This window comes from Borostomias antarcticus (assembly GCF_949987555.1).
Source record: "Borostomias antarcticus genome assembly, chromosome: 22".
Taxonomy (NCBI): domain Eukaryota; kingdom Metazoa; phylum Chordata; class Actinopteri; order Stomiiformes; family Stomiidae; genus Borostomias; species Borostomias antarcticus.
In genome coordinates this window covers 9,299,181-9,327,172 of record NC_140255.1, presented here as the reverse complement: position 1 = coordinate 9,327,172, position 27,992 = coordinate 9,299,181, and the positions used below count along the sequence as shown (strand labels likewise).

Here is a 27,992-nt window from a genome sequence, read left to right as displayed (position 1 = left end):
ACAAATGTGGCAATGCCAGTGCAGTGCAGCCAGATTTCCAGTCAGCAGTTCCCCAGGAGCAAAGCGCACGTCACAAGTCCACAGCATACTGTACAGTGGTGAGGTGATGTTGTCATTTTATAGACATAAAGTTAGCATTAGGTTCATCCTAAATCCCTATGGGAGAAATTAATGGGATTCGTGAAAAATGCAAAAAATAAGATCTGTATTTAGCTGACATGCCAGAATAGAATATGGTTTGTTCTAAAAAGCCCTTCGTTGGTTCTGAGGTCAATGTTATTGAGATATTATTGAAACTGGACTACAGCAGTCAAATGGCCGCCATATCTTTCATAGCCCGAGCTAGCCCTAGAGATTGTGGCATTTGCCAAACTGAATAAATACCACACATATAAACACAAAACTGCCTTAGCTTGCTCAATCTTGTAACTTAGATATCTGCTGAAAAAAATATTTTTTCCCTGGACAGATTTAGCTACAATTAACTCAGATTTCACATGCATTTTTATAACAAGGCCAGTAAAATGGTGGTACGCCAGAAAGATATGTGACTACTGTAGTCCAGTTTAAAAAATGTTTAGCATATCACTAGCAACATCAACCTTAAAACCAACTAAAGGCTTAAACATTTACTCCTGAGTCATCCAGCTGATTCAGACAAGGTTCTAGAACCGTAAACAGGAAATACATACTTATACTGTAATACGAGCACAAGAAGAAAACCGCAAGGTAGCATATATTCCTGTGTGTGGGTTTATTTACTACAGCAGGGGTAATCAAGTAAAGTTCTAAGAGGTCCATTTTGACAAAGTGGCCTCAAGCCAGGGTCCGGTGGTGATGCATGCGTTTTTTATGCCCTCAACACACATTTGTTTCCTTGCATATTCCTATCAAATTATTGTATAGCCGCAAGTATGTTACTGTGAAATACGCATCAAATGAAGAAGGCTACATTCCAACAATATTTCAACCTGTTTATTGACATCACATTTAGGAGGGATTTCACATTTAGGAGGGATTATAAATAACTAGAAAAAACGCGTAGCGTCTAAAGGCCTCCGCCAAATATGTTCATATTCTGTCAAGCCGTTCTTGAGATATCGTGTTCAGCAGGCAAAAAACACCTTTTGTGAGGTCAGTGACCCTTGACCCCCCACAATGTAATCATTTAATCCTTGAGTCCAACTAGACATTTTACCCAAATATGAACAAATTCCGTTAAGCCTTTCTTGAGATATTGTGTTCATCAGGCCAAAAACATATTTTGTGAGGTCAGAGTGACCTTGAACTTTGACTTTTGACTCCAACAATCTAAGCAGTTCATCATTGAGTGCCAATGAACATTTCTACCAAAAGGGAAGAAAATCCGTCAATGCGTTCCCGAGATATTGCATTAACAAACAACGGACGGATGGACGGACGGACAACCCGAAACCATAATGCTATCGCCTGGCGGAGGCATAAAAAGTAGGCTACTATAAACTTGAGTAAAATTAGGTCTACATTTAAAAACAGGGTAGGCCTAGCTTTTGAAATATATGAGACAAACAGGTTTAGAGCTACCCGCGGTGAGAATTAATATACTGTATACAACTTGGTCCATTCTTGATGGAACGCCCTATTTTCAACATCTATTTTTCTTATTTAAGAGAACGGCATGTATATATTCTGTCTTGTAGTGTCTCACTTCCCTCTTCGTTTGTCGTTACGTTTCTCTGGTCATGCAGTGTCCAACTCCAACTAATGTTATCAAGGAATCGCTCTGATTACAGTAACGTTAACGATAGCTAGGCTGTCACGTGTAGACTGGTTGACGTCAGGTAATTCAGATTCGATTGGCTAGCGACGCGTGAGATAGTAAACAAATGCCGTAAACAAATGCCGTAATATACTACAAAGGCTGCGCAGGCTCAAACTAGTTGCCTACGCTCCGTCAAAAGGGAGAAATTCTCATTGATTTATCGGCTTATAGTCGTGGTCCGGATTGGATGGCTTCTGGGTCCGGATCCGGACCGCGGTCCGCCTGTTGGTGATGGCAGTACTACAGTATGTTCTGCTCTTGTACACTGCACCTGGCTGGTTTGGTTGAAAGGTTCCATCTTTCACAAATCTCTCAATCCGTATTCATCCCTCGGTTGCCAGGCAGGGAGACAGCCTGATGGCTTCTAGACTCCTGTTCTGCCTGAGCTGACCGCCCCCCCCCCTCCACCCCGCCAGCCCCAGGGGGAGAATTGGGAAACAGAGGGCAGGGCATTGGCCAACCTCCCTCTCCCTCTCCTCCAACTGCAACTCTGTCTATATACTGCGCAAACTCCGTTTGTGAAACACATTTTTATCATCTCACACAAAGGGGCATTTGGTATGTGGCCTAGTTACACAGCACTGCAATCTAGAATGTACCTAGAGCCCTGTGTGTGTGTGTGTGTGTGTGTGTGTGTGTGTGTGTGTGTGTGCATGTGTGTGCTGTGACAGAGTGATACTGGCATAGGTCAAGGCTTTATAGAATGCTGATACACCAGTTGGTTTGTGAAGGCATGACTCAGACACATGCACGCAGACGGTAATAGGATTTAAACTAAGAGTCATCATGTGGGTGGGTGTGTGAAGGGAGAGGAGGGGTGAGAGGACAGGGAGCGGAGAGAGGCGTGGCCTCCTCAACTCCCTCAGAGTCAGGGGGAGAGTATGGCGGTGTAGGACCCTATGAAATCCATTTTATTTTTTCCCAAATTCAGTTTTTTCCTTTTTCTGAATATGTTTTTTTACGATTTACGTTCATTTTTATCATCAGAAAGAGGTGAAAATTATGTAAATTTGTAATGATGCAACTAGGGATGAGACAGTATACCGTAAAACCGTTAACCGCGGTATAAAATGTCCACGGTATTAGAACCGTGACATTCCCTGTGTTTACGATATTACACAATAATGCGCTGCTGAAACTTCACATTTCAAGTTGCTTGCAACAGTTAATTTAGAAATGTAATATAAGCTTGCTATTAATAAACTGAACTTAATTACAATAGTGTGTATTTTCCATCATGTGTTGCACTGTAGTTCCTTCAAAGTAAAATACTTGTTTTTTATGTGTGTTGGGGAGGTGAAATGCCGTATACCATGAAATACCGTAAACCGTACCGTGTAACTAGACACCGTACCGTAATGCAAAAATCCATACTGTCTCATCCCTAGATGCAACACAATATTCCACTTGATTCAAGGTAAGTGCTTCAATACATAGTTCTACTACTGCAGGCTACCTGCTTCATTAACTGAAAAAAGAAATGCAAGTGATGCAAGAATCTAGGCAATAGGCTAATGCAGAATAGGCAACCTACAGAACTACCTTATGAGCCCCATAAGTGTTCCATCTATCACATACATCTCCACTGAAGTAGCCTAGGCTACATGTACATGATTGTCAGCCTATGTTGATCTTACATACCACCATACACCATTGCATTACAGTAGCAACTACTTGGCCACCGCCCCCACCGTTGGGTTGCTTTTTTAAAAACACATTTAGTTCATTTTGGTTCATGAACAACTCTGATGTGTAAAATACTAAGCATGTTATCACTACAAGACGACAACGCTGTAAACTCTGTCTGCTCTCATTCACTCCCTCCACCAGACAGGCTCACAAGAGAAGTGGTGTCGGATTTCACTTCACTGTCACATCATGTTCTTTCACTTTTTAAACTTCACAGAAGTGGCTGCAAGTAGGCTACCATGACCATTCATGTTTAATTGATCAATTATAGCCAAATTATGGAAAATCATGCAATATTCTGCATTTTACAGTTGATTCCATTTTTATTACCTAATTCCGCGATTCCGTCTACGATTTCCGCATCACGGAAATCATAGGGCCCTAAGAGTGTATCTGTGTGTGGAGAGTGGAGAGAGAGAGTGTGTGTGTGTATCTGTGTGTGGAGAGTGGAGAGAGAGTGTGTGTATGTATCTGTGTGTGGAGAGTGGAGAGAGAGAGTGTGTGTGTGTATCTGTGTGTGGAGAGTGGAGAGAGAGAGTGTGTGTGTGTATCTGTGTGTGGAGAGTGGAGAGAGAGAGTGTGTGTATGTATCTGTGTGTGGAGAGTGGAGAGAGAGTGTGTATGTATCTGTGTGTGGGGAGTGGAGAGAGAGTGTGTGTATGTATCTGTGTGTGGGGAGTGGAGAGAGAGTGTGTGTATGTATCTGTGTGTGGAGAGTGGAGAGAGAGAGTGTGTGTGTGTATCTGTGTGTGGAGGGTGGAGAGAGAGAGTGTGTGTGTGTGTGTATCTGTGTGTGTTTAGGACGGCCCTCACCCGTCTCAGAGCTGTGTAATAACGAGGGGCTCAGGCCTCCGTCCAGTAGCTGCCACACCTCCCTCAGCGACCCCTCCGTCGCCGGGGATGACAGCAGGGGGGCAGACAGGCTGGAGGAGGGTTGCGACCCCGGGCCCGGCTGCAACGAGCTCTGTGATTGGCTGAGAGGAGGAGGCATATTCTCTTTGCTGCTGAAGCGCTGAGAGGGAGGAGGAGAAGGAGAGAAGGGAGACATGACCAGACAGGACGCTGGTGTTTCCTCAGACTATGCTGGTATGTCGTCTATGTAAATGCGTACCAGAGCTACCAACGTTACCCACGTGGCAAAATTGAGTTTGATTTGGGATCGGATGAACAGACAGTCCAGAGACAAGAGTACTGGCATCACCAGCGGTCAGACTAAGGCTCAGATGGGTTCAGTATCAGTTCCAGTCCAGTCCGTCTGGCCAGGGCTGCTGCTGCTGTTACCTCATGTCTGTGTGAGTCCCCTGGGCCCCGGCCTCGGCCCCGCCGGCCTCCGCTTTCGCTGTCGGAGTAGAGCGGCCGCACCACCACGGGAGCCCGCTTCCTCTGGTCCCTCTGAGCGTACTGCAGTTCCTGGGAGAGACAGAGAGACGTCAGACTAGAGCGCCCTCTACAGGCTGCCTATGGAGCAGCACCAGGCAGGCTGAACTGATTACACTGTAAAAAGTAGAAATGAATGGGATATCTGCCATTGAAAGGGCTTCTTAGTCATACGTCTTTTGTTATCTGTCAAACTAGCACAGTCTGTTTTCTCAATCTTAAAGGAGCACAGTTACGTTTGTTTCAGCTGATGTTACTTGGATTAAATGCTTAAATTCTTTGCGTAGGGCTTTTTAAACCCACCCTAGTGTAGCTTATTCCATACAAGGAAATCACAGAAAAAGGCAAACACCTCCAGTTTCCATATACGAATCAGCTACACTGACAGTGATTTTAAAAAGGCCTACACACAGCCTTTTAATCCAAATAATAAGTGAAACCAGCGTGACTGTGCCCCTTTAAGAGGCTCATCCCCTCCTCTCTCTCTCCCTCTCCTCTATAAAACTGGAGACTCAGCTGGAGTGTGGCGCCACCTGTGTGGTGAGCCGGTACTGCAGCTGCTCCAGAGCAGAGAGGTGGCCCTCCTGGTCCCCTGCTCCCTCCCTCTCTGCTGGCCCTGGTCCGGATGGGTCTCTCTCTGCTGGCCCTGGCGGGTCTCTCTCCACTGGCCCTGGCGGGTCTCTCTCTGGAACTACAGAGGATACAGCAGTCGGCTGGGGGACTGAGGGAGGGAGGGAGGGAGGGAGGGAGGGAGGGAGGGAGGGAGGGAGGGAGGGAGGGAGGGAGGGAGGGAGAGAAAGAGGGCGGCATGAGAAAGAATTACATTAGAGATTGTGTGTGTGTGTGAAGTATGTGTGTGTGTGAAGTATGTGTGTGTTTGTGTGTGTGTATGTGTGAGCGTGTGTGTCCTGGGGCGGCGTGCGCAAGCTCTGTTGATTCTCCCATAATCCTGCAGTGCAGTGGGGATCAGGTCGGTGAGGCGGAAGAGCAACAAGAGAGAGCAGACTTCCTGTCAACACTCCCACATCCCCGTCCAATCACAACAGAGATGCACACTTCCCGTCTGCGCTTACCTCTGAACCAACAGGTCCCATTTACACGGCCACACGCTTAGATAATCAGTGGACGCTATGAAGTTAACATTCCCTGCCGTCTCCCACCAGAGCAATGGGCTGTGTACAGTAGGGTCAGCATGGCCCAGCTAGGCCATGTGTGTGTGTGTGTGTGTGTGTGTGTGTGTGTGTGTGTGTGTGTGTGTGTTAGAGATGTGAACATTACGGATATATCCGCGACATCCGCGGATATCCGCATCCGCGGGTGGGTGGGCCAATAAAAATCAACATTGTGATTAACTTCGGGTGGATTACAGGTGGATTTGTCAGTTATATTCGTATTTAATAACTTCTATAATTATATATATTATATTATAACAACTGCGAGAAAGCGCGAGACCTGCCAGCAGCTCACTCAAATAGCCTACCCTCTCGACCACTTCGTCAACCGAGATCCTGCGAAAGCGAGCCTATAATCTTTAAATTGTCAGTATCTGTTTTATATTGTCAGAGTACAATAAGAAAATGCGCCTATATGAAAAGCGAATGAGCGCGAACAGCTGGACATAATTTAAATGTAAATACAATAACTTCATGTGTGGCGGGTTGGGTGCGGGTCTCTAAATGTTAGAAGATAATGACCTCGGGTGGGTGGCGGGTGGATGATTGATGAGTGCACGCAGATTCGGGCGCTCAAACTCCATCCACGCATCTCTAGTGTGTGTGCGTCTCTAAGACTAGACACGTGATGGCAGTATGCGAAGCTCCGATTGGTCGCTTGGAAGAGGGGGGGATTTTCTGATGGAGCGCAACCACAACATCCACAGCCTAGCTACAGAACCATAAACCTAGGAGCTTCAGGCCTACCCTCCAGTCCTGCCTGCACCAGCTGGGCTCGGAGGCGGTTGCCCATCTCTATCAGCTGCTGCTTGTCCCGGGTCAGGTTGGCGATGCAGCGGACAGCCTGCCTCATCTGGGAGTCGCCGGGTTTACAACCCTGGACAGCCCCAAGGCCCACAGCGGGAGGATACAGGCCCAGGAGCTGCTGCCGTCGCAAACCGAGGTTCTCCTCCTGGAGCTGCCTCACCATCTCACTCTGGAGGGAGAGAGGGAGGGAGAGACCGAGGGAGAGAGAGAGAGGTGGAGAGAGAGAGAGATTAAGGTGGCGGTCCTTTCTTTCTTCACCAGCTACTGGATGGAGCGTAGACCAAGCATCCATCCCTCATTACCATCCTAACATGATGAGATGACGGGCAGTGAGAGGCTGGGCAGGTGACAGGTCTCCTGTAGGGAGGTCCTTATCGGGTGTTATAGGTATGGGTTTGTAGAACAGGTCCTATCCTCTGTGTACACACCGTTTAGTCGTTCCCTGAGCATCACATCTCTTGAATCTGGAGAATGTCCATACCTGTTCACAGATGATGGGCTCCCTCCTGCTGGCGATGTCCAGCTTCAGGGCCGACACCTGGTTGCCCAGGGCGACCGTCTCCAGGTTGTTGAGGATGCTGCCCTTCTGGTACTCCTCCTTCTCTCGCCTCACCCCCTCCAGCTCCATCTCCGCGGCGACCAGCCGCTGGCGCAGCCCCGCCTCCTCGGACGCCCAGCTCCGCTTCTGATTGGCCAGCTCCAGGCGCAGCTCCTCCCCCTCCAAATGCTTGGCGTGGCACTGTGGATGCAGATGGAGAGAGATATGGAGATATGAGAGAGATGGAGAGATATAAGAGATATAAGAGAGAGAGAGAGAGAGATGGAGGGATATAAGTGAAGAGTAGTCAGTAGATGTGCACATGTTACACACATGTTGTGTGTTACCTGTTGTGGAGATGGCCTGTGGTGGAGGTGCAGTGTGTGTGTGTTACCTGCTGTGTGACCGTGGTGAGGGCAGACTCCAGGTGTGTTACCTGCTGTGTGACCGTGGTGAGGGCAGACTCCAGGTGTGTTACCTGCTGTGTGACCGTGGTAAGGGCAGACTCCAGGTGTGTTACCTGCTGTGTGAGGGTGGTGAGGGCAGACTCCAGGTGTGTTACCTGCTGTGTGACCGTGGTGAGGGCAGACTCCAGGTGTGTTACCTGCTGTGTGAGGGTGGTGAGGGCAGACTCCAGGTGTGTTACCTGCTGTGTGAGGGTGGTGAGGGCAGACTCCAGGTGTGTTACCTGCTGTGTGAGGGTGGTGAGGGCAGACTCCAGGTGTGTTACCTGCTGTGTGACCGTGGTGAGGGCAGACTCCAGGTGTGTTACCTGCTGTGTGACCGTGGTGAGGGCAGACTCCAGGTGTGTTACCTGCTGTGTGACCGTGGTGAGGGCAGACTCCAGGTGTGTTACCTGCTGTGTGACCGTGGTGAGGGCAGACTCCAGGTGTGCCACCCTGACCTCTAGTTTCCTCAGAGCTGCAGTGTTGGCCACCTTCTCCATGCGCAGACCGCCTGACCAGGAGACACAGGAACAGACCGGTCAGAACGCCACTACAGCTGTCTGACTCTCCTACCTGTACCAATAGCCTGGCCTAACGGCTGTCTCTCTTATGGAGAGTCTGTAAATAGTCTTAGTCTATCAATAGTCTCTCCTACCAGTAGTGCCTCTTACCAATAGTCTCGTACAGATAGTCTCAATAGTGTCTCCTTCCTACAGTCTCTCCTGCTGATATAATAATCAGAGTCTCTTATCTATGGGATAACTTGACTGGTGTTTAGTCTCTCCTAACCCCAGTCTCTCTAACCAGTGGTCTCTCCTATCAATAGCAGGGTTTTTCCTGGCATAGGGGATTTTCTGGCACCCCCCAAAAGAGATATTAGCCAGATTCAAAGGAAAATCACCAGTGCCAAAATGTAAAAAAATTGAGAATAAAAATATAATTTCAAATCATCTCCAAATGTGTCTGATAGCTTGTTTCAAGTGCAGCCCATCCCTCTTTCTTGCATTGTCCATGGTTTGGACCACTAGGAATCGAGATCAGCAAAGAATATAGGCCTTAAAAAATAAAGTGTGCGCATCACCCCCAAAATCCCATTCTGAGCCATTAAAACCCCTGGAACAGCCACTCCCCTACCAGTAGACACCATCTCATCTACAGGGTCTCCTGACAGGGTCTGTCCTACTGGAACAGCCACTCACTAACAGTGTCCCCTACCAGTATTGGGCAGTATTCTACAGCTGTAGTCTACCTTCAGTCTCTCCTACCAATAGTCTCGTTGAGGGAGCGGATGTGGTTCTGCAGGTATGCGTTGTCAGGGTTGACGGGGGTCAGGGGAGGAGCAGGGGTGTGTGAGGGGGGGTTGGGAGGTCTCACAGCGCCCTCTAGCTGCTCCTCTAGGTGTCTGCACCGAGCCTTCAGCTCTGACACCTGCTGCTCCAGAGCCTGGGTGTACTCTGGTGTTCCTGCTGCTGCAGAGGGTTTACACACACACACACACACACGCACACGCACACACACACACACACAGCAACACAGTGTGTAAGATCAATTAGACTAAATAATACGGCACAGCATTTTACAATGAAGGCCTCTCATTCATCCATTCACACACCAATTACGGCAGCTGCCATGAAAGGTGCTCGCCTGCTCATTGGGAGCAATTTGGGGTTCAGTGTCTTTGCCCAAGGACACTTCGACATGTGGACAGGAGGAGCCGGGATTCGAACCGCCGACCCTACGATCATTAGCCAACTCACTCTACCTCCTGAGCTACAGCCGCCCTGCACCTCCTCCCTGGTTGACAGCCAACAGGGGTGTCATGTTAGATATTTGTAACCTACAGTATACAGAGCACATCACACGCGGTTCATACAGGGCATTGGAAGGTCACAATGGTAGCTGGCACAGACACTGAGCAGGTGTGAGTGTGATATGTGTTGTCAGCACCTGCTTGGCTGATCTTGGAGGAGCTGTCAGTGGGCTGGGCTGGAGGTCCGGAGGGCTGCATGGTGGAGGGGGCTCCTGGAGGAGCAGGAGGAGGAGCAGGGGTCTGGCTGAGCCCCTCCATGTCTCTCCTCATCTGGGCCACCACCGCCCGCAGACTGCTGTTCTGCTGCTGCAGACGACGCAGCTCGTCCGACGGGAGAGAGGCCTCGCCTGCTCTGGAACCCTGCACGCACGCACACACACACACACACACACACCTTTTAAAATCTTTTAACACTTGTCACTTTTACATAGCTTTTTATTTTTTTAGTATCATTATATTATGTATACTTATACATTTTTGTTGTTGTTGCTTCTTTTGTATTCAGTTTTTTTGTTTTAAATCACTCTGCTGCTGTAACACCTGAATTTCCCACCCCGGGGATTAATAAAGTGTTATCTTATCCTAGCGCACGCACGCACGCGCACACACAAACAGTTTATCTCCATGACCACTAGATGGAGTCATAGGACTGATGAGTCCGTATCTGAGGTCTGTTCCAATCAGTATCTTCAACAACTACTAGACATACAGAAGTAGAGGGTTCTGACAGAGTAGGAGAGGTTCCAACAGTGAGCGCCCTGCCTGGAATATATTACTGACCACAGCTCAAATGAAGCACCACCAATAAAGTGTGTCCCTTTGACAGACAATACGAGTGTGGCCGGATGGAAAGTATTCCATATCCCATATTCAGCCCCCTTCGGAATCCAACCGGAGGAGCTCACCAAGGAGTCTTGATCTTTTCAGAAAGCCATGAACTTTCCATGAGCCCAGTACACCCACCCACCAGCCAGAGCATTACAGGAGGTGTGTTAACACCTGATCTAGACAGAGATGCCTGTTGGGAATTCGTTTGACAGTGACAGCAGTTTGTCCTGTCGTTTTGAGTTCCATGGTCAAAGTTCCGCTGGTGCAGAATATGCCGACTAGTCGCTGTGTGACCAGCCGCGTGATTTCAAACGTTCCACGCAACGTTTGCGACGTGGTGGATATCCCACATTCTAAATGGGCCCAAAACGTCCCACTTTTCAAACTTTTCATGGGCAGACTGGTGTCCAGACTGGTGGTCCTGTTAGACCAAACTCTGGACTGTAGACAGGGCTCGGCTCTGACGCCGAGCTACGGTCCTGTAGGTGGAGATGAGGTCCCGCGGAGGGACAGGGTCACAGCGTAGCGGAGGTGGTTCGTGTGGAGGGGAGGCGGTCAGACAGAGCAGGAGACCTCCATAAACTCAGCAGCAACATCCCCCATCTGGCTGCATGATCCATGAACAACACCGTAAACACACACACCTCCCAGGTCAGCCAACTAGCCCGCCCACCAGCCAGCCAGATCACAACAAAGACAATACTGCCTCACTGAGATAGAGAAAGGTCAAAGGTGGCTCTGGGTACCCTGTCCTACAAAAGAGACCTTGAGAGGCTCCACTGGGGTACCGTGCTGTATGTGCATTGTCTCAATCATTGGGAAACACCTTCTGTGTTCAAGCTCCATACTTCAGAAACCAGGCAACATCGGGCAGAGCAGAGCAGGGCTTGACCACAGAGACGGTCACCTGGCCTGTAGCTGTGTCTGGGGAGCATGTGAAGACTACAGGGGAGGGTCGTCCATGGGGGGGGGGGGGGGCGTCCGCCAGGCAGCCTGCCAGCAGCAAAGGCCGTCAGACCACTCTGGAGGAGGAGCCAGGAAAGGCCAGCTCCTAAAAAAAGCCTCCAGGACCAGGGGAATGAGCAGGCGCTGACCGTGTGTGTGTTCTGAGAATGTGACATAGTGAACTTCAGGAGAGGAAACTGCCCAGTGCCAAGAGAGAAGCAGCCAGATAAGCTACAGAACATTAGCCATGAATCAACCAGAGTCTCCAGTGTTTCACACACACACACACACACACACACACTAGGGCTGTGCAATAAAATTGATACAGCAATACATCGCAATATTTATTTCTGCGTTACTGTTATGGATTTTCCACGGTACAGTATCAATACAGTAAAACAACTTTTTTTGAACCTTTTTTTGCACAAGAAAAATATACCGAACAAGACAGGGAAAAGATATACAGTAGATACAGATAATTAAGGATATAATTCAGTCATGGTTTATTATACATGTTTTGAATGGATTTAAAATGTCCTTACATTCCATCTGTATTTTAAAATTGTCAGTTAATTATATAGAGTAATGCAATGTATTGCAATAATGTATTATGTCGTATTGCAATGTACTGAGATACGTATCGTATCGTGACCCATGTATCGTGATACGTATGGAATTGTGAGGTCCTTGCCAAGACCCAGCCCTAACACACACTGTCAGTAACAGTATAATGTGTTAAGGGGAGAGAGAGAGAGAGAGAGAGAGAGAGAGAGAGAGAGAGAGAGAGAGAGAGAGAGAGAGAGGATGCCAGCCTCTCAGGGTCTCAGGCTCTATTTAAAGACCCTTAATGCTGGAGATTAATGACGTCTGAATAGATACAGTATCAGTATCAACTTCAGCCCTCCCCCACCAACCCCTCAGCCTCAGACCTCCTGTCTCTCCAGCCTATCAGGACAGAGGAGTAGTCTCAGACCTGTCTCTCCAGCCTATCAGGACAGAGGAGTAGTCTCAGACCTGTCTCTCCAGCCTATCAGGACAGAGGAGTAGTCTCAGACCTGTCTCTCCAGCCTATCAGGACAGAGGAGTAGTCTCAGACCTGTCTCTCCAGCCTATCAGGACAGAGGAGTAGTCTCAGACCTGTCTCTCCAGCCTATCAGGACAGAGGAGTAGTCCCAGACCTGTCTCTCCAGCCTATCAGGACAGAGGAGTAGTCTCAGACCTGTCTCTCCAGCCTATCAGGACAGAGGAGTAGTCTCAGACCTCCTGTCTCTCCAGCCTATCAGGACAGAGGAGTAGTCTCAGACCTGTCTCTCCAGCCTATCAGGACAGAGGAGTAGTCTCAGACCTGTCTCTCCAGCCTATCAGGACAGAGGAGTAGTCTCAGACCTGTCTCTCCAGCCTATCAGGACAGAGGAGTAGTCTCAGACCTGTCTCTCCAGCCTATCAGGACAGAGGAGTAGTCTCAGACCTGTCTCTCCAGCCTATCAGGACAGAGGAGTAGTCTCAGACCTGTCTCTCCAGCCTATCAGGACAGAGGAGTAGTCTCAGACCTGTCTCTCCAGCCTATCAGGACAGAGGAGTAGTCTCAGACCTGTCTCTCCAGCCTATCAGGACAGAGGAGTAGTCTCAGACCTGTCTCTCCAGCCTATCAGGACAGAGGAGTAGTCTCAGACCTGTCTCTCCAGCCTATCAGGACAGAGGAGTGGTCTCTCCAGCCTGTCCTGGCGCAGGAGATCACAGCACGTACCTGCAGAGCCTGGTCCCTCTCAGAGGTGACGCTGCGCAGTAACACAGCCATGTCCTGCTGCTCTCTCTCTCTCTCCCTCTCCCTCAGCTCTGCTACCGCCTGGGGGAACACAGCACACTGTCTTAATCATCATCAGAATCTTCATCATATTTTATAATGCTGTGTGTGTGTGTGTGTGTGTGTGTACCTGGTCCCTGGCCTGGGTCAGGCCCTCTATTAACCCTTCACTGCCCAGGTAGTGCTCAGCCTTGAGGTCCTCACAGCGTCTCTGCCAGTCCAGCTCCACCTGCACCCTCCTCTGCTCCAGAGCCCTCTCCCTCTCCACGCCCACGCTCAGCTGCTGCCTGTACCTGGCGCCCGCACGCACACACACAACCACACACACACAAGCACACAGACACACACACACACAAACGCATATACTCATGAGAAATCACCTCATCATCTCACCCCCCCCCCTCCCTTCCTCACCTGTCTGTCTCCCCCCCACTTCTCAGTCTCTCCCCTCCTCACCTCCCTGCCTCCCCCCTGCTCCTCTCCCCCCTCTTTCGCCCCTGTTCTCACCTGCCTCCCCCGTCCTCACCTCTCCGCCTCCCCCCTGCTCAGTGGCATTGTGGTTAGAGTGTCCGTCCTGAGACTGGGAGGTCGGGAGTTTGATCCCCGGCCGAGTCATACCAAAGACTATAAGAATGGTACGCATTGCCTCCCCCCTTGGCACTCAGCATCAAGGGTTGGAATTGGGGGACTAAATCACCAAATGATTCCCGAGCGCGGCACCGCTGCTGCTCACCGCTCCCCCAGGGGATGGGTCAAATGTGGAGAAAAACTTTCACACTCAGGTGTGTGAAAATCATTGGGACTTTAACCTTTAACCCCTCCTCTCCGCCCCATCCCCCCCCCCAGCCCCCAACCTCTCTGTCGCCCCCCGTCTCCCCTCTGCTCCTCTCCTCACCTCTCTGTCTCCCCCCTGCTCCTCTCCTCACCTCTCTGTCTCCTCCCTGCTCCTCTCCTCTCTGTCTCCCCTCTGCTCCTCTCCTCACCTCTCTGTCTCCCCTCTGCTCCTCTCCTCACCTCTCTGTCTCCCCTCTGCTCCTCTCCAGCTCTGTTCTGAGCTTGGCCTCCCTCTCCTGTAGGGCCAGCAGCTCCGTGTCCTTGACAACTGTCTCCTTGGAGACCTGAGTGATGTACTTGTCCCAGCCAGTACGAGTTGTCTCCAGCTCGGTGTGAAGCCTAGACACACACACACACACACACACACACACACACACACACACACACACACACACACACAAACACACAATAATGATAAGGTATGAATATACTGATACTTCACTGATAGATCTAAAATGGCAACCAATCCCTAAATCGCTCCTGTAAAGGAAAAGAGAACATCCTCCTCCTGGCATTCTCAGAGCTAAGATAAGGTGTGTCAGGAAAACACTCCAGGGGGTAAAGAGAACGGTCATCTCTGTGTTAAGTTTATGATCCTAAAGTTTACTCTACTGTTGTCTCTCGGTTTGAGCTTGATAATTGACATTCCAGATGACTCCTATATGATTCCACTGATGTTTGATCACGTGTTTTTGAGAGACTTGATTGGTACTGTATTCTTTGACCATAGTTGTAGAGACAGGGCGTCTCATGTTAATTCGGTAATGATGTTTATGTTTGGTGAACATCCCTATCTGTCGAGAGTAACAATGAGATTAACACTCCCCTCCCTTAGGGACATGTTATCTTTGGTTGGTACCATCACTAGATTTGTGACCCTCAAGTGTGGGCATTTTATGATCACGAAACTAGAGGGGCAAGAAGTGTACTTAAAGTCCAGCTGAAACAGACATTTGAGATCATCTAACTGCCGTAGTTTGATGTATTTCCGACTCAAACAGGCTATAGGGGCGGGACTTAACGTTTAGAGGAATTTTACTGGAATGTTGACAAGTTGGCGGGTTATAACAACTTAAGACAGATTTGATAAACAGATAGCGTTGATTGACAGGTGGATGTTGTGAGATTATTGGTTGACCTTGCTCTTGCATTGCTGACGTAAGCACTCGGGAGATTTTGTTTTACAGGAAGAAAAAAATCATAGGATTTGATATAAGATTACAATGATGAATATCAATACCATGAAAATCACAAACAGGATTGGTGACAAAGCGCAGCCCTGGCGGAGGCCAACCCCCACCGGAAAGGAAGACGACTTACTGCCGACGACACAGACACAGCTCTCGCTCTGGGTGTACAGGGATTGGATGGCCCTAAGTAGGGACCCCCTCACCCCATACTCCCGCATAACCCTCCACAAGACCTCTCGAGGGACCCGGTCATAAGCCATCTCCAAATCCACAAAACACATGTAGACAGGTTGGGCAAACTCCCAAGCCCCCTCCAAGATCCTTGCGAGGGTGAAGAGCTGGTCGGTGGTCTTACTGTAAGCAAACATGGAATTAAATACATAAACACGCAGATGCAGACACACACACACACAAACCTGTCTATCTGCTGGTCTCTGTGTGCCTGCGCCTCCTCCTGGTCTCTCTGGGCCCTGCGTGTGTGTGCCGCCATGGTCTCCAGCTGTGTCTGTAGTTCGGCGGAGTGTGTCTCCGCCTGACGTAGCTGCTCTGAGTGAGCCCCCCGTAGACCCTCCAACTGGGCCTCCCGCTCCCTCACTGCACGGTCCAGGTCCTCATGTCTACACACATACACACACACACACGCACACACACAGCAGAATGGTAAATGATAAATGGACTGCACTTATACATAGCGCTTTTATCCAAAGCATTTGAAAATCGCCTCTCATTCACCCATTCACAGACATTCACACACCAATGGCGGCAGCTGCCATGCAAGGTGCTAACCCACTCATTGAGAGCAATGTGGGGTTCAGTATCTTTGCCCAAGGAGACTTCGACATGTGGACAGGAGGAGCAGGGATTCAAACCACCGACCCTACGATCATTGGACGACATGCTCTACCTCCTGTGCCACAGCCGCCCAAAATCTCTCTCTCTCTCACACACACACACGCAAGCACGCACGCACACTAGGGATGTTAACAGTTAATCGACTATAGATTAATTGCCGATAAGAATTTACTCAAGTATGATTTAGTTACTCGATTAATTGTTTGTTAATGAAATTGAGCTTTTTTGGGGGGGAACGAACGTTATCAACGGGAGTTGCATGAAATGTAATCATGATTTAAGGTCTGACTGCACATGAGGGCGCCACCATGTAGTGAAGGCTAACTGGGATGCTCAGAAATTTCAACGACACAGCGGAAGGAGACAAAAAAATGAACAAAGTGCAGTCCAGCGTGGGACGTTCTGATCAATTAATCAACTATTGTATGTTAAGGTTAATAGTTATCGATTAATTAAATTCCTTGAAATGTGTAACCCTAACGCACACACAAACACAGGAAACATCTTATATCTCCATCTCAATGTGGTTACGATGATGTAGATGATCTGTGATCTGCAGAACTCACTTCCTGTTGTACGTCTCCTCTTCTCTGTGCCTCCTAGCCTCCAATTTCTTCAGCTTACTCTCCAGCTCCTTGATCCTGACATGATGAGAATCACAGTCAGTCACACTCACACACACACACACACACGCACACACACATGGAGGTAGCTGAACCTGCTGTGGTTGACGGCGGCGAGGTGCTGTAGCTCCAGGTCCCGGCGCTGCAGCTGAGCGCGTGCCTCCTGGCAGAGCTCCTCGGAGGCCCTCAGAGACTCCTCCGTCTGGAGCTGCACCTGGGACTGAACCTCCACCTCCTTAGACAGCAGCTTCACCTGGGCGCACACACACACACACACACGTGCAGGCAGAGAAAAATATTCAAGATGAGCACTTCTATCTTTGCCTGACGACAACAGCGCACACACACACATACGCACACGCACATACACACACCTGGTCCTCACCTTGAGTTCCTGAGCCAGAACCACGGAGCGGGTCTCGTCCGTCCTGAGGTTGAACTCATGCTCTCTCAGTCTCATCTCATTATCAAAGTCTGCCATCAGCTCCTGGCAACCAGAGGACCGGAAGAACGGCAATCAGAGGGCTTCTACACAGGGCTGGACTGGGACAAAAAATCGGCCCTGGCATTTTTGGCCCAGACCGGCCCACCACAATCGGCCGGACCCAGGGCTGGACTGGGTGAATATTTCCTACCGGGAAATGTAGCCCCAGTCAGGCCACTAGCCGAGCCGACGCGGTGAGATGGAACACCTTCAGTTTCGTTTTGTTGACGGGGGGGGGGGGGGGGGGGGGGGTGCTTCGCGATTTGTTGACGGGGGGGGGGGGGGGGGGGGGGGTGCTGCTGCGCGATTTGTTGACGGGGGGACAGGCCAGCTGGCTCTCTAACGGCCCACGCAAATGACACCTGAAACTAACAGAGGGAGGGGTGGGGCCTACATATGATTGGGCCAGCCCAGTGTCAGTATAGAAAATGGACCAATGGGCCGCTGTCCCTGCTCTATGGGCCGTTCGTTAGCTCTTTTTTTTTTTAGATCGGCCCACAAGTAGGTCCGGCCCACCGGTACGCCACATGGCCAGTCCGGCCCTGCTTCTACAACAAGCTTACAGTGTGTGTGTGTGTGTGTGTGTGTGTGTGTGTGTGTGTGTGTGTGTGTGTGTGTGTGTGTGTGTGTGTGTGTGTGTGTGTATGTGCGCATGTGTGTGTGTGTGTGAGAGCTTCAGTTTGTGTTTCTCCCTGACCTATCCCAGACAGAGACAACGCCAACACCAGCAGAAACAGGCTCAAGTTCATGTTCTCATTAATCACAGCAGATGTTAGCACGCTCTCTGGTTACCTCACTGAGAAGGTCTTGGCCGAATGGGTATTCTCTCTCTCACACACACACAAACACACACGCGCACACACAGCAGTCATTTAGGACAAATGTTCATTCAATGATGGCAGATTTACTGACCGTTTATCTGGGGTTAGGGTTATAGTAAAGGTCAGTATTGGTCAGTCAGTACCTTCTATAATTGTCTGGTCTCTCTCTCTCAGACAGGACATGCACCGGGGTGCTGGGTGACTGGATAGCACTCACATGGGCTCACCGTTCTTTCACTGACTGTGTGTGTGTGTGTGTGTGTGTGTGTGTGTGTGTGTGTGTGTGTGTGAGTGTGTGTGTGTGTGTGTGTGAGTGTGTGTGTGTGTGTGTGTACCTGTTTTTGCAGAGCCAGCTCTCCCTCCACCTCCTGTATGCGACGTTGCAGATCTCGTTTCATCCCCTCATAGTCCTCCCTCTGTTTCTGGATGTCTCCATCCTTACAGCTGAGGCAGGCGCAAACACACACGCACACGCACGTACACACACACACACACACACACACACACGCACACACACATACACACACACACACACACACACACACACACACACACACCAACCCACATGCTGTCACCATCCTTAGAGTTGAGCCTCACAGACGGAAGTTGGGGAGAACTGTCAACGAGCTTCCCTCCAAACTTGTTTTCACTAGAAACTCTTTTCCCCCCTCCTCCTCCTCTCCCCTCCATCCCTCCTTCCCTCCCTCCTCACCTCTGTAGCCTCTCCAGCTGCAGCCTGAGCTCCGCAGCCCTCTGCTGGCTGTGCCTCCTCTCCTCCTCCCTCTCCCCTTCCTCCCTCTCCCTCTGCTCCTGCAGCTTGGCCACCAGGATGTGCAGCTGGCTCATCTCCTCCTGCCTGCAGACAAAAACACATTCCCCCAGACCAGACCCGGTTACAGCCTTAAGCGTATTCTATGTTCAATCCAGACTGAGAGAGCCTAATCGCTTCTTGGATCCATAACAGTGTTGAGGCTATATTTCTCTCAGAAAGACAGTCCTTCCCGTCTTGCACTTGCGCGTGGCAGGTCATCTCAGATCCGTGGGAACAATCGAGGAGGAAGAGGGGCGAGGAAGGGGACAGAGCACTTTTGGAATGGAACATGTCCCAAAGAGCCACACCAGTGGGAGGCCCACAATGGAGAGAAGGGGACAGAGAGGCAGGACAATGGAATGTGTCCCATGTCAACAACACTACTCTCACCTGGCGGTCTCCGTGGCCTGAGAGCGGGCTGCCAGGGCATCGTATCTCTCTAGTTCGCGGTCCCTTTCCTCCAGCACGGTCAGGTTGAAGCGGAAGTCTTCTCGGAGCTGGCCGAAGCGCTGCCTGAGGACAGAGAGCTCCTCCTGGGCTTCGCGGAGCGACGACTGCAGCTGCTGCACACGCTGGCTCTGTAGCTCCTTCCACTCCCTCTCCTTACTGGCCAGCTGGGCCTCCAGGCTGCGTCTTCACACGACTGCATGGCAACGGCTGTAGGGTTTTTATAAACGAAGACCTTCCTTCTTGAGGGTGACAGTTGAATGTAACCTTTGCTAACGTACCGTCCTTAGCTGTGAAGTTAAAGAACTATAGCTGCTAATGTTAGCTAGCTAGCCTAACCATGAGATGAGATATGAGAAACATGTTTTACGCTACGCCTTTGTGTTTCTTGTGCAGGTTAGGCTTGCTATTCCATGGCGGCGTTATTGTTTTCTAGCGAAAAAGTTTGCGTTAAATAGAACTCACTTTGTTTACAAACTGTGGACAACTACAAACTTTACTCTCCCGCTCTTCCGTGATCTCAACTATTTCCATGGAAACTGAAACATTGTCCATCTGTATAAACCTTCCGTGTAGTACAGGTGACGGAAAATAATCAAACCATAGTACCGCTCTCTGCAATCATTCGTTGGCGCACCAAAACAGGTCCTATATTAATCAATCACCAGTTTTGTTTGAAGATTATTATGAACTGTTACTCTACTTTTCCCTCCCAAGTCGTGAACGTGGGTCACTAGGGAGGTTTAAATTTGCATAATACATACGACTAGGACTAGCCATGGTCTACGTGCCGAGTTCCAGGCAGCGGGTGTGGAAACAATACACTGTACCTGAATGACACTCGCATTAAATTATCACTCTACCGGTCATGAGGCAGCACCACGCACATACATATAACACAGGACACAGAGCAAGGAACACTATAATTTCCCTCTAAAGATGATCGACTATTTTGATTGATCTTTATTACAAAACATCACAGCAAAGAGGAAGACAATAAAGGTGATCCTTTGTGTAGTGAATGATTATTGGATTAGTGAGGCATATCAATCAATCAATCAATCAAAGCTTTATTTGTATATGAGCTAGCTCTATTGAGAGAGAGAGAGAGAGAGAGAGAGAGAGAGAGTGAGAGAGAGAGAGAGAGAGAGAGAGAGAGAGAGTGTATACGGAGCCGCATGGATACCGTGGGAGACCATGCACTCGTAGCCTACGTCACATCACATCAGTCACACGCCCAGCAGGTGAGCCATCGGTAGTAGGGGCTGACCAGACTGGCAGTGCGCATCTTGGGACCGACACAGCAACAGGTAGGCTACACTTAGAATAGAATGAATCAACGATGTTCTTTGCAATTTTGTGTATTAGAGGGAATGTCTGCTTCCATTACTTTAATCGCCTTAGATGAGTTTGATGTTGAATGAATGATTTGTGCTGCGTGCTGGTGGGTTTGGATGGATTATAAACGGGTTTAAGCCGGCATCATTTGAAAGATCGCAAACTTACCGGCATGTAGAGTAGGTAGGCTAGGCTACTCCTACTCACCTTCAACGGGTGGCAGGCAACGGGAAAAATAATATATCGTAACCTTTGAACAGAAGTAGCCTATTGAACAGTTATCTAGAAAATGTGCATCCTTCCGTTCGTTTTAGCGGAGGGTTTCACGTCTCACACGTAGGCAACTGGCAGCACAATAGGCGGGGCATCATGTCAGCATCATCCGTTTGCGGTAACCGAACACAGGCTACAGCCAAGAACTTAAAGAGCTGCGGATGTGGATGATTGAACCATATACGGAAATATACCCGAGTGGAAAAGAAAATAGGCTACAAGATGCCTCATCCTCTGGATTAGGCTACATTTCATGAAGATGTAGAGCAGGGGTGTCAAACTCAAATACACAGTGGGCCAAAATTTAAAACTTGAACAAAATCGCGGGCCAACATTGAACAAATGAAAATTTTAATATGGATCCAAACAAGTTTTGCTTTAACATTGAATATGGAACAAGCAACGCTTATTACCATACAATATATAACTTAATAGTGCAGACATGCAAAATCGAATTACAAATAAAAAACACATCAATGGCATTCATTTATAAAATAAAATGTAAATAAAATCGTATGCCTCTTTTCTATTTGCAGCCTTCTGATTTAAATATCAAAATAAACTTTTTTCAGAGGCTATTACATTTAAAAATAAAATAACAATAATAAATGAATCAACCATTCAAGCCCATGCCTTAGAGTAGCAAGAAAAAGTGCATGAAGAAAACGTTAATTATTGCTCAGTTTGCTACACACTGATCTAATCTGATGTGCCCAAGCCAGATACCTGGCATCTCTTCTTGAATGCTAGTTCATCAGTCTGGACTCAGGCTCTGAGCTGAGGAAATCCTCAGTATCGAGTGAAGGTGTTCATCAGTCAGACGTCTCCTGTGAGATGTTTTGGTCATCTTCGAGGAGAAAAGTTGCTCACATAGATAAGTGCTGCCGAACATGGAGAGCATCTGAGCAGCTTGGGTGCGGAGCTGGGGCATTGTGTCAGGGATGAACTGAAAACTGTGCGGCGCCCACAGCAATTTTTAAAAAAAGGGGTAACACGGTTACAGTTGTAGTATGAGATTGCTATGACTACTGTCACAGAAGAGAGGGCGTTTCTGGGTCCTGTCTTGATTGACGCGCCAAAACAACAGCAGAGCATTAAGGGATTTGTAGTATTAGCGGTGAATGCGCTGTATAATACTGGCGGGCCAGCTCTAGTAGTCATTTGGTATTGCCTCGCGGGCCAAATATAATTACACTGCGGGCCAAATTTGGCCCGCGGGCCAGAGTTTGACACCCATGATGTAGAGCATAGTCAGCTGCTGGAGTGACGAGAGTTATGACCTATTGTAATCCCTAGAAACATCGACTTCATCCCAGGGAATAGTTGTGGAAGAAAGCACGGAGATGTGAAGAAGGGGGGGCACACGCACGCACACACACACACACACACACACACACACACACACACACACACACACACACACACACACACACACACACACTTCCCTAGACTGGTTGTGTCATGCCTGTGAGTGACTGTGGTACAGACCATGCATTGATCATAGCCAGGGCCGTTTGTACGTGTGCGTCTGTGTGTGTTTGGATCAGTGCGTTCTGGATGGTTAATGTCAAGGTTATTTTAGGTCACTAATGCTGATTGGGGGGCTCCAGACTGCTCACTGGCCAGAGTGAGTCCTCGGTGAAGAGGGAGATGTGTGTGTGTTGGGGTGAGTAAGTGTGACCGTGTTGGTTTTGAAGCTTGACACTAGAGAAGATCACAGACATTTACACACACGAGCCTGCGCGGGCGCGAGCTACGCGTGCTGCGTAGTGTGATGAAATGTAGTGAAATTAATTCATTTCAGAGATGGGACCGATCCGATCCAGTATCGAGATCAGGCTCCGATCTAGACGTGGTTCACGGGTCGCGCCGTAGGCTATCGGCCTGATGTCGCCGATCCACGTAGGCCTACCGACCCAGATGAAGTGAAAAAGCTCCGGTATTCATTCATTCAATCAATCATAGGCTACAAGTCAAATTTCCCTCAGTCCAGTGTCTACTTCACCTTAAAAGAAATCGAGAGTTTTTGAATGATTTTTCAAGATGCCCACCCACATCCATTGTATGACCAAAATGGTGGTAGACCAATTATCAACTTTCTCAAAAATGCTAGCTTTGTCAACATTTTGATCTGAACCATTGTATATGATCATAAGTAACCTTAAAACAGGGCTTAACATGCATTTTCCCTTTACTACTCCTTTAACTCTGACATATAACGCAGAATGTGTATAACCGCCCACCCACCCCCGAGCGTATGTAAGGGGAGAGGTGCCATGAATGTGTGATTCTGGCTCTACCCAGCTGCTCTACTCACTACCGTTGCTACTGTTAATGAACATGGGGGTGGTCAGTGACGAACATCACGTTATCCCAGTGAGCTAAAGCCTTTTCGCTGGACCCGGGGTGTCAGAGAGACGTGTGTGGACAGGCGTAGGCCACGGCGTAGGCTCTACAGAATTCAACGCAGAAGTATAAATTGGCCCTAAGTGTGTGTCATCCTTGGCTGACCTGGGGTCACGGGAGGTCGATACATGTTGCTTCACGGCCTCTGGGGGAGTGGCCTAGTCCCCCACTGCTCGGAGAGGATGCTGTGTAATTTCCTGATGACTAGGCCACAGACGCCTAGAGCCGATATGCAACTACAGATTACCAAAACTTTCACTGTGACGTCAAATAAAAGCAAACTACGGACCCTGAATACACACCCAGTGGGGGTGTCAAACCTCTGACAGAAGGGGCGTGTCCTAGGTACTTTACGTATAAGGCGTTTTGTCACCTCGTCCCTCTGCTACAGTGTCGGCTCACGAGGCGATTGCATCAGCGTCTACTGCCAGCCGCGCCCTACCCAAGTGGGGTTTTTTCCATCGGTAGTGCCAGTTGATGAGGTCGCCCCCCCCCCCCCCCCCCCCCCCTGCCCTCCCCTCTCTTCCCCTCTCTGTCACCTCGCTGTAGCCCAGGGGTGCAGGTTGTTGCACATTGGTAGTAGATGAGGTGAGCTTCACCCCTCTCTAAGCAGCACTCTGAACATCTGGCCCTGTTGGCGTTTTCAATGAGGTGAGGAAGTAACTGGTGGCAAATCTCTTGACGCCTATGAAAAACGGGAACTTTTAAAGAGTCCGTGTCCGTGTGTGTGTGTGTGTGTGTGTGTGTGTGAGTGTGAGTGAGGAGGGACAGTTTATGTGCACTAAGGAAGGAGAAGCTGACAGTGAATCACTATAGAGATATGTGCTGTTCCATGCCTCACACTCTGCAGCCATTAAATCCCCCCCCCCCCCTCTCTCCCTCTCACTCACTCACTCACACACACACACACACTCACACACACACACACACACACACACACACACTGTATATCACCTCCAGCTAAGAATTTAAAGCACGCTGTACTGTAAATCCTAAACTGTGTATCAGAAACATCTCAAGGACACAACACTATCTACGAATGGAGCCACACACACAATCAATATCTGTGACTCACCTCTAGTGTAAAAAAGAACACAAATACACAATAACCATTTCATGGTCTCAAGTAACTACTCGCACTAATGTAATGTTCACCTTTTCGTTTGTTCTCAGAGTGGACTTCCTCTGACTCGGACTGACGACCGCAGAGGCTCATGGGAGGAGTAGTTCTAGATGAGGGCCCAGGGGGGGTGAAGGCCCCAGACGGGGGGTGGAGCTGGGCGGTGCTGGTCGGGGGGTTCGTCATCACGGGCTTCTCCTACGCCTTCCCCAAGGCGGTCAGTGTGTTCTTTGCGGAGCTGAAGCGAGAGTTCGGAGTGGGATACAGCGACACGGCCTGGATCTCATCCATACTGCTGGCCATGCTCTATGGCACAGGTAGGGGGCGCACTTTCTCGCAGCACACTCCAAATAATACTGTTCACTGATATACAGTATATGGACCATTGTGAAAGTATCACCACCATACAGTGTTCTAAGTGTGTGTGCGTGTGTGTGCAGGTCCTCTGTGCAGTGTGTTGGTGAACAGGTTTGGCTGTCGTCCGGTGATGATGGTGGGGGGTTTGTTTGCCTCTCTGGGTATGATCCTAGCTTCCTACGCTACCAGCATCATACACATCTACCTCTGCACCGGTGTGATTACAGGTGGGTGCGTGCACACACACACACACACAAACGCACACACACACACACACACACACAGAGTAACTGGGGCTACAAACCATGGGGATGTATAAATCCTATCCTAACTAATTACCTACAGTATATCTAAATCCTATATTACGTAATTAACCTCTAAACTAAACCTAAACTAAAACTAAACCTAAATGCGCTAGACACCCCCCCCTCTATGGCGTTACATTTAAAGTGGACATTAACAAAGTAAGAGGGGATACAGGGAAACAAATAATCAAACAAATGTATCCAGCTTCTTAATAAGCATAGCAAATAAACACATCACAATAATTCTGTACTATTGCCTATGCTATGGTACCAGGATTGGAGCTCTTTTGTGGGGAAGTCCAAATCTTGGGAAAATGGTGAATTTGATGTCCAGTGCGCATAGTCCGGGCGGGAGATGGCGATCTGCGATATCCACTCGACTGTCCAGAGACTGGTCACGCTGGCGGCTCTTTGCTGAACGGTAAACCCAAGAGACAATCCAAAGACGACTGCCTCCCATCCACTGGGTCCAACGTGGGCCGGGTGTATGGAGAAGCCTGTGAGGTCTTCAGCTTCAACGAACAGCGAAATCTGCGTTATTAGCTATCCCGAGATCACTCCAAACTCCCTACTCTCCAAATCATGTATCTATATATGTTTGAATGGGATACTATATTAGGACCGGTGTGAGGGACTGGTACACTAATAATATTTACTAATCTAATATTATCTTATGCTAAATTTTATGACTCTAAACCTGCCAAATTATACTAATATCTGAGCCTTCAAACACAAGCAACACACAACACAAACACTGGCTCCATCCATCCCTCCATCCCTTTCTCCCTCCCCAGGTCTGGGCCTGGCGCTGAACTTCCAGCCCTCCCTGATCATGCTGAACCGCTACTTCGACCAGAAGCGTCCGCTGGCCAACGGGCTGGCGGCGGCGGGCAGCCCCGTGGCGCTGTGCTGCCTCTCTCCGCTGGGCCAGGTTCTGCAGTACCACTACGGCTGGAGGGGGGGCTTCCTCATCATGGGAGGTCTGCTGCTCAACTGCTGCGCTTGCGGGGCCCTCATGAGGCCCCTGGTGGGCCCCCCCAAGCCCCGGGACCCAGAGGAGACGACTGGGGGGGAGGGGGGTGCGCAGCAGGAGAAGGCCGAACCTAAGAAGAAGAAGCCGCTGCTGGACTTCAGCGTGTTCAAGGACAGGGGCTTCCTGATCTACACCGTGGCGGCCACCATCATGGTGCTGGGGCTGTTCGTGCCACCCGTGTTCGTGGTGAGCTATGCCAAGTCCCTGGGCAACGAGGACACCAAGTCGGCGCTGCTGCTCACCATCCTGGGCTTCGTGGACATGTTCGCGCGACCGCTCTCAGGGATGCTCGCCGGAACCAGATGGATGCGGCCCCGGTGTGTCTACCTGTTCAGCTTCGCCATGGTCTTCAACGGCTGCACCGACCTGGTGGGGTCTCAGGTGAGACCGGGGGACCAGGCACGGCTTAAAAGGGTCGTTTTGAATGTTCTTTTAGGTGTTTGGCAGTCCTTGCACATAGCCCTCCGTGGAAGCAGTGAAAACAAGCACCAGGGGAATGCTGAGGTCCAAACCATGCCAAACATTGAAAAATATTCAGATTGCAATACATTTAACAGGAAAGCATACCGAGACTGGTAAGATTACACCCTGTTCTTCCTGTCTCGGAAAAGCACATTTATAATAGTTCTCCAACGCATTCCCGGGTGCCCCCTTGACTTTCATTGTAGCCCAGTAAGAACCTGCAGAAAAACTCAATACCAGAACGATCAGTGAAATGATGGTCTCTATGTTTCAGGTTCATGGTAGACAGACCACAAATAGGCCTAAATATCCAAAATAGCATATTACCCCCTTTGATGGTTTATCAGTTAGCGGATATGAAGGAGTAACTGGTGTGAACAAAGATGAAATGAAAGTTGAAATATTATCATCATGCTGACATCCTGGTATTAATAACCCCCCCCACACACACACACACTCACTCCTTCAGGCCTTACTAACCCCCCAACCCCCAGCCCAGATGACTAGCTACCCTGGCCTGGTGACCTTCTGTATCTTTCACCTGGGTCTAATGACCCCCTCTGTCCCCCTCTCTCTCATCCCTCTAGGCGACCACGTACCCTGGGCTGGTGGTGTTCTGTATCTTCTTCGGGCTCTCCTACGGGATGGTGGGGGCACTTCAGTTCGAGGTGCTCATGGCGATCGTTGGCTCAGGGAAGTTCTCCAGTGCTATAGGCCTGGTGCTGCTGATGGAGGCTATGGCTGTGCTGGTGGGAGCACCTGTAGCAGGTCAGGACACACACACACACAGGCACGCATGCACATACACACAAATGTGCCATTGCACACATGCACAAACACACACACACACACAAACACACACGCACACACACACACAAACACAAACGTGGTACCTGCAGGCTGCAGCCTATCATAGAGAAGAGTAGGGTTAAGATAGAATAGAGAAAGACACTCCACAAAGTTACTGTAACAAACTCTTTCTCTGGTCTTTCCCCCTTTCTTCTCTCTCTTGGTCTCTCTCTGATCTCTCCCTTTCCCCTACTCCTCTCTCTCCCTCCAGGCCGCCTGCTGGACACCACTGGGAACTACATGTACCTGTTCCTGCTGGCAGGATGTGAGGTCACACTGGCAGCCCTAGTGCTGTCCTCTGGGAACTTCCTGTGCATCAGGAAGAAGAAGGAGGAGCCGGAGGCAAAGCTGGAGATGGCCGTGAGCGCCGCGGAGATGCAGGAGCTGAGGGGAGGCGACCAGGGGGAGGAGGAGGAGCTGAGGGGAGGGGACCAGGAGGAGGAGCTGAGGGGAGGGGACCAGGAGCAGGAAGAGCCACAGGAGGAAGGCATCAAGGTGGCAGCAGGAGAGGCAGAGGCCATAGTGAAGAAGCGGAAGAACGGAGCGGTGAACCCTGAGACGTCTCTGTGA

The 27,992-nt window shown here is 49.6% G+C and overlaps 2 protein-coding genes across 2 annotated transcripts in view; one reads left to right on the top strand and one right to left on the bottom strand.

The window, feature by feature from the left end:
• The window catches only part of ccdc57 (coiled-coil domain containing 57), a gene marked incomplete at both ends in the record, with an annotated part of 22,485 nt that extends 664 nt beyond the window's left edge, over positions 1-21,821 (bottom strand). Inside the window, 19 exons of the mRNA XM_084456041.1 lie at positions 4,304-4,502; positions 4,772-4,900; positions 5,401-5,588; positions 6,787-7,015; positions 7,328-7,585; positions 8,241-8,341; positions 9,096-9,299; positions 9,778-10,000; positions 13,161-13,259; positions 13,348-13,510; positions 14,232-14,390; positions 15,658-15,858; positions 16,660-16,734; positions 16,812-16,969; positions 17,102-17,203; positions 18,357-18,465; positions 18,734-18,877; positions 19,223-19,465; positions 21,781-21,821. Coding sequence (XP_084312167.1) covers positions 4,304-4,502; positions 4,772-4,900; positions 5,401-5,588; positions 6,787-7,015; positions 7,328-7,585; positions 8,241-8,341; positions 9,096-9,299; positions 9,778-10,000; positions 13,161-13,259; positions 13,348-13,510; positions 14,232-14,390; positions 15,658-15,858; positions 16,660-16,734; positions 16,812-16,969; positions 17,102-17,203; positions 18,357-18,465; positions 18,734-18,877; positions 19,223-19,465; positions 21,781-21,821 — 3,025 coding nt within the window. The remainder of the gene's footprint in view (positions 1-4,303; positions 4,503-4,771; positions 4,901-5,400; positions 5,589-6,786; positions 7,016-7,327; positions 7,586-8,240; positions 8,342-9,095; positions 9,300-9,777; positions 10,001-13,160; positions 13,260-13,347; positions 13,511-14,231; positions 14,391-15,657; positions 15,859-16,659; positions 16,735-16,811; positions 16,970-17,101; positions 17,204-18,356; positions 18,466-18,733; positions 18,878-19,222; positions 19,466-21,780) is intronic.
• Positions 20,514-27,992, top strand: LOC311323742 (monocarboxylate transporter 4-like; the record flags this gene model as incomplete). Its single annotated transcript, XM_084456040.1, has 6 exons — positions 20,514-20,589; positions 24,470-24,733; positions 24,857-25,000; positions 25,873-26,492; positions 27,161-27,341; positions 27,634-27,992. The coding sequence occupies exons 2-6, from the start codon at positions 24,511-24,513 to the stop codon at positions 27,990-27,992; spliced, it is 1,527 nt and encodes a 508-aa protein (XP_084312166.1). The 5' UTR covers positions 20,514-20,589; positions 24,470-24,510.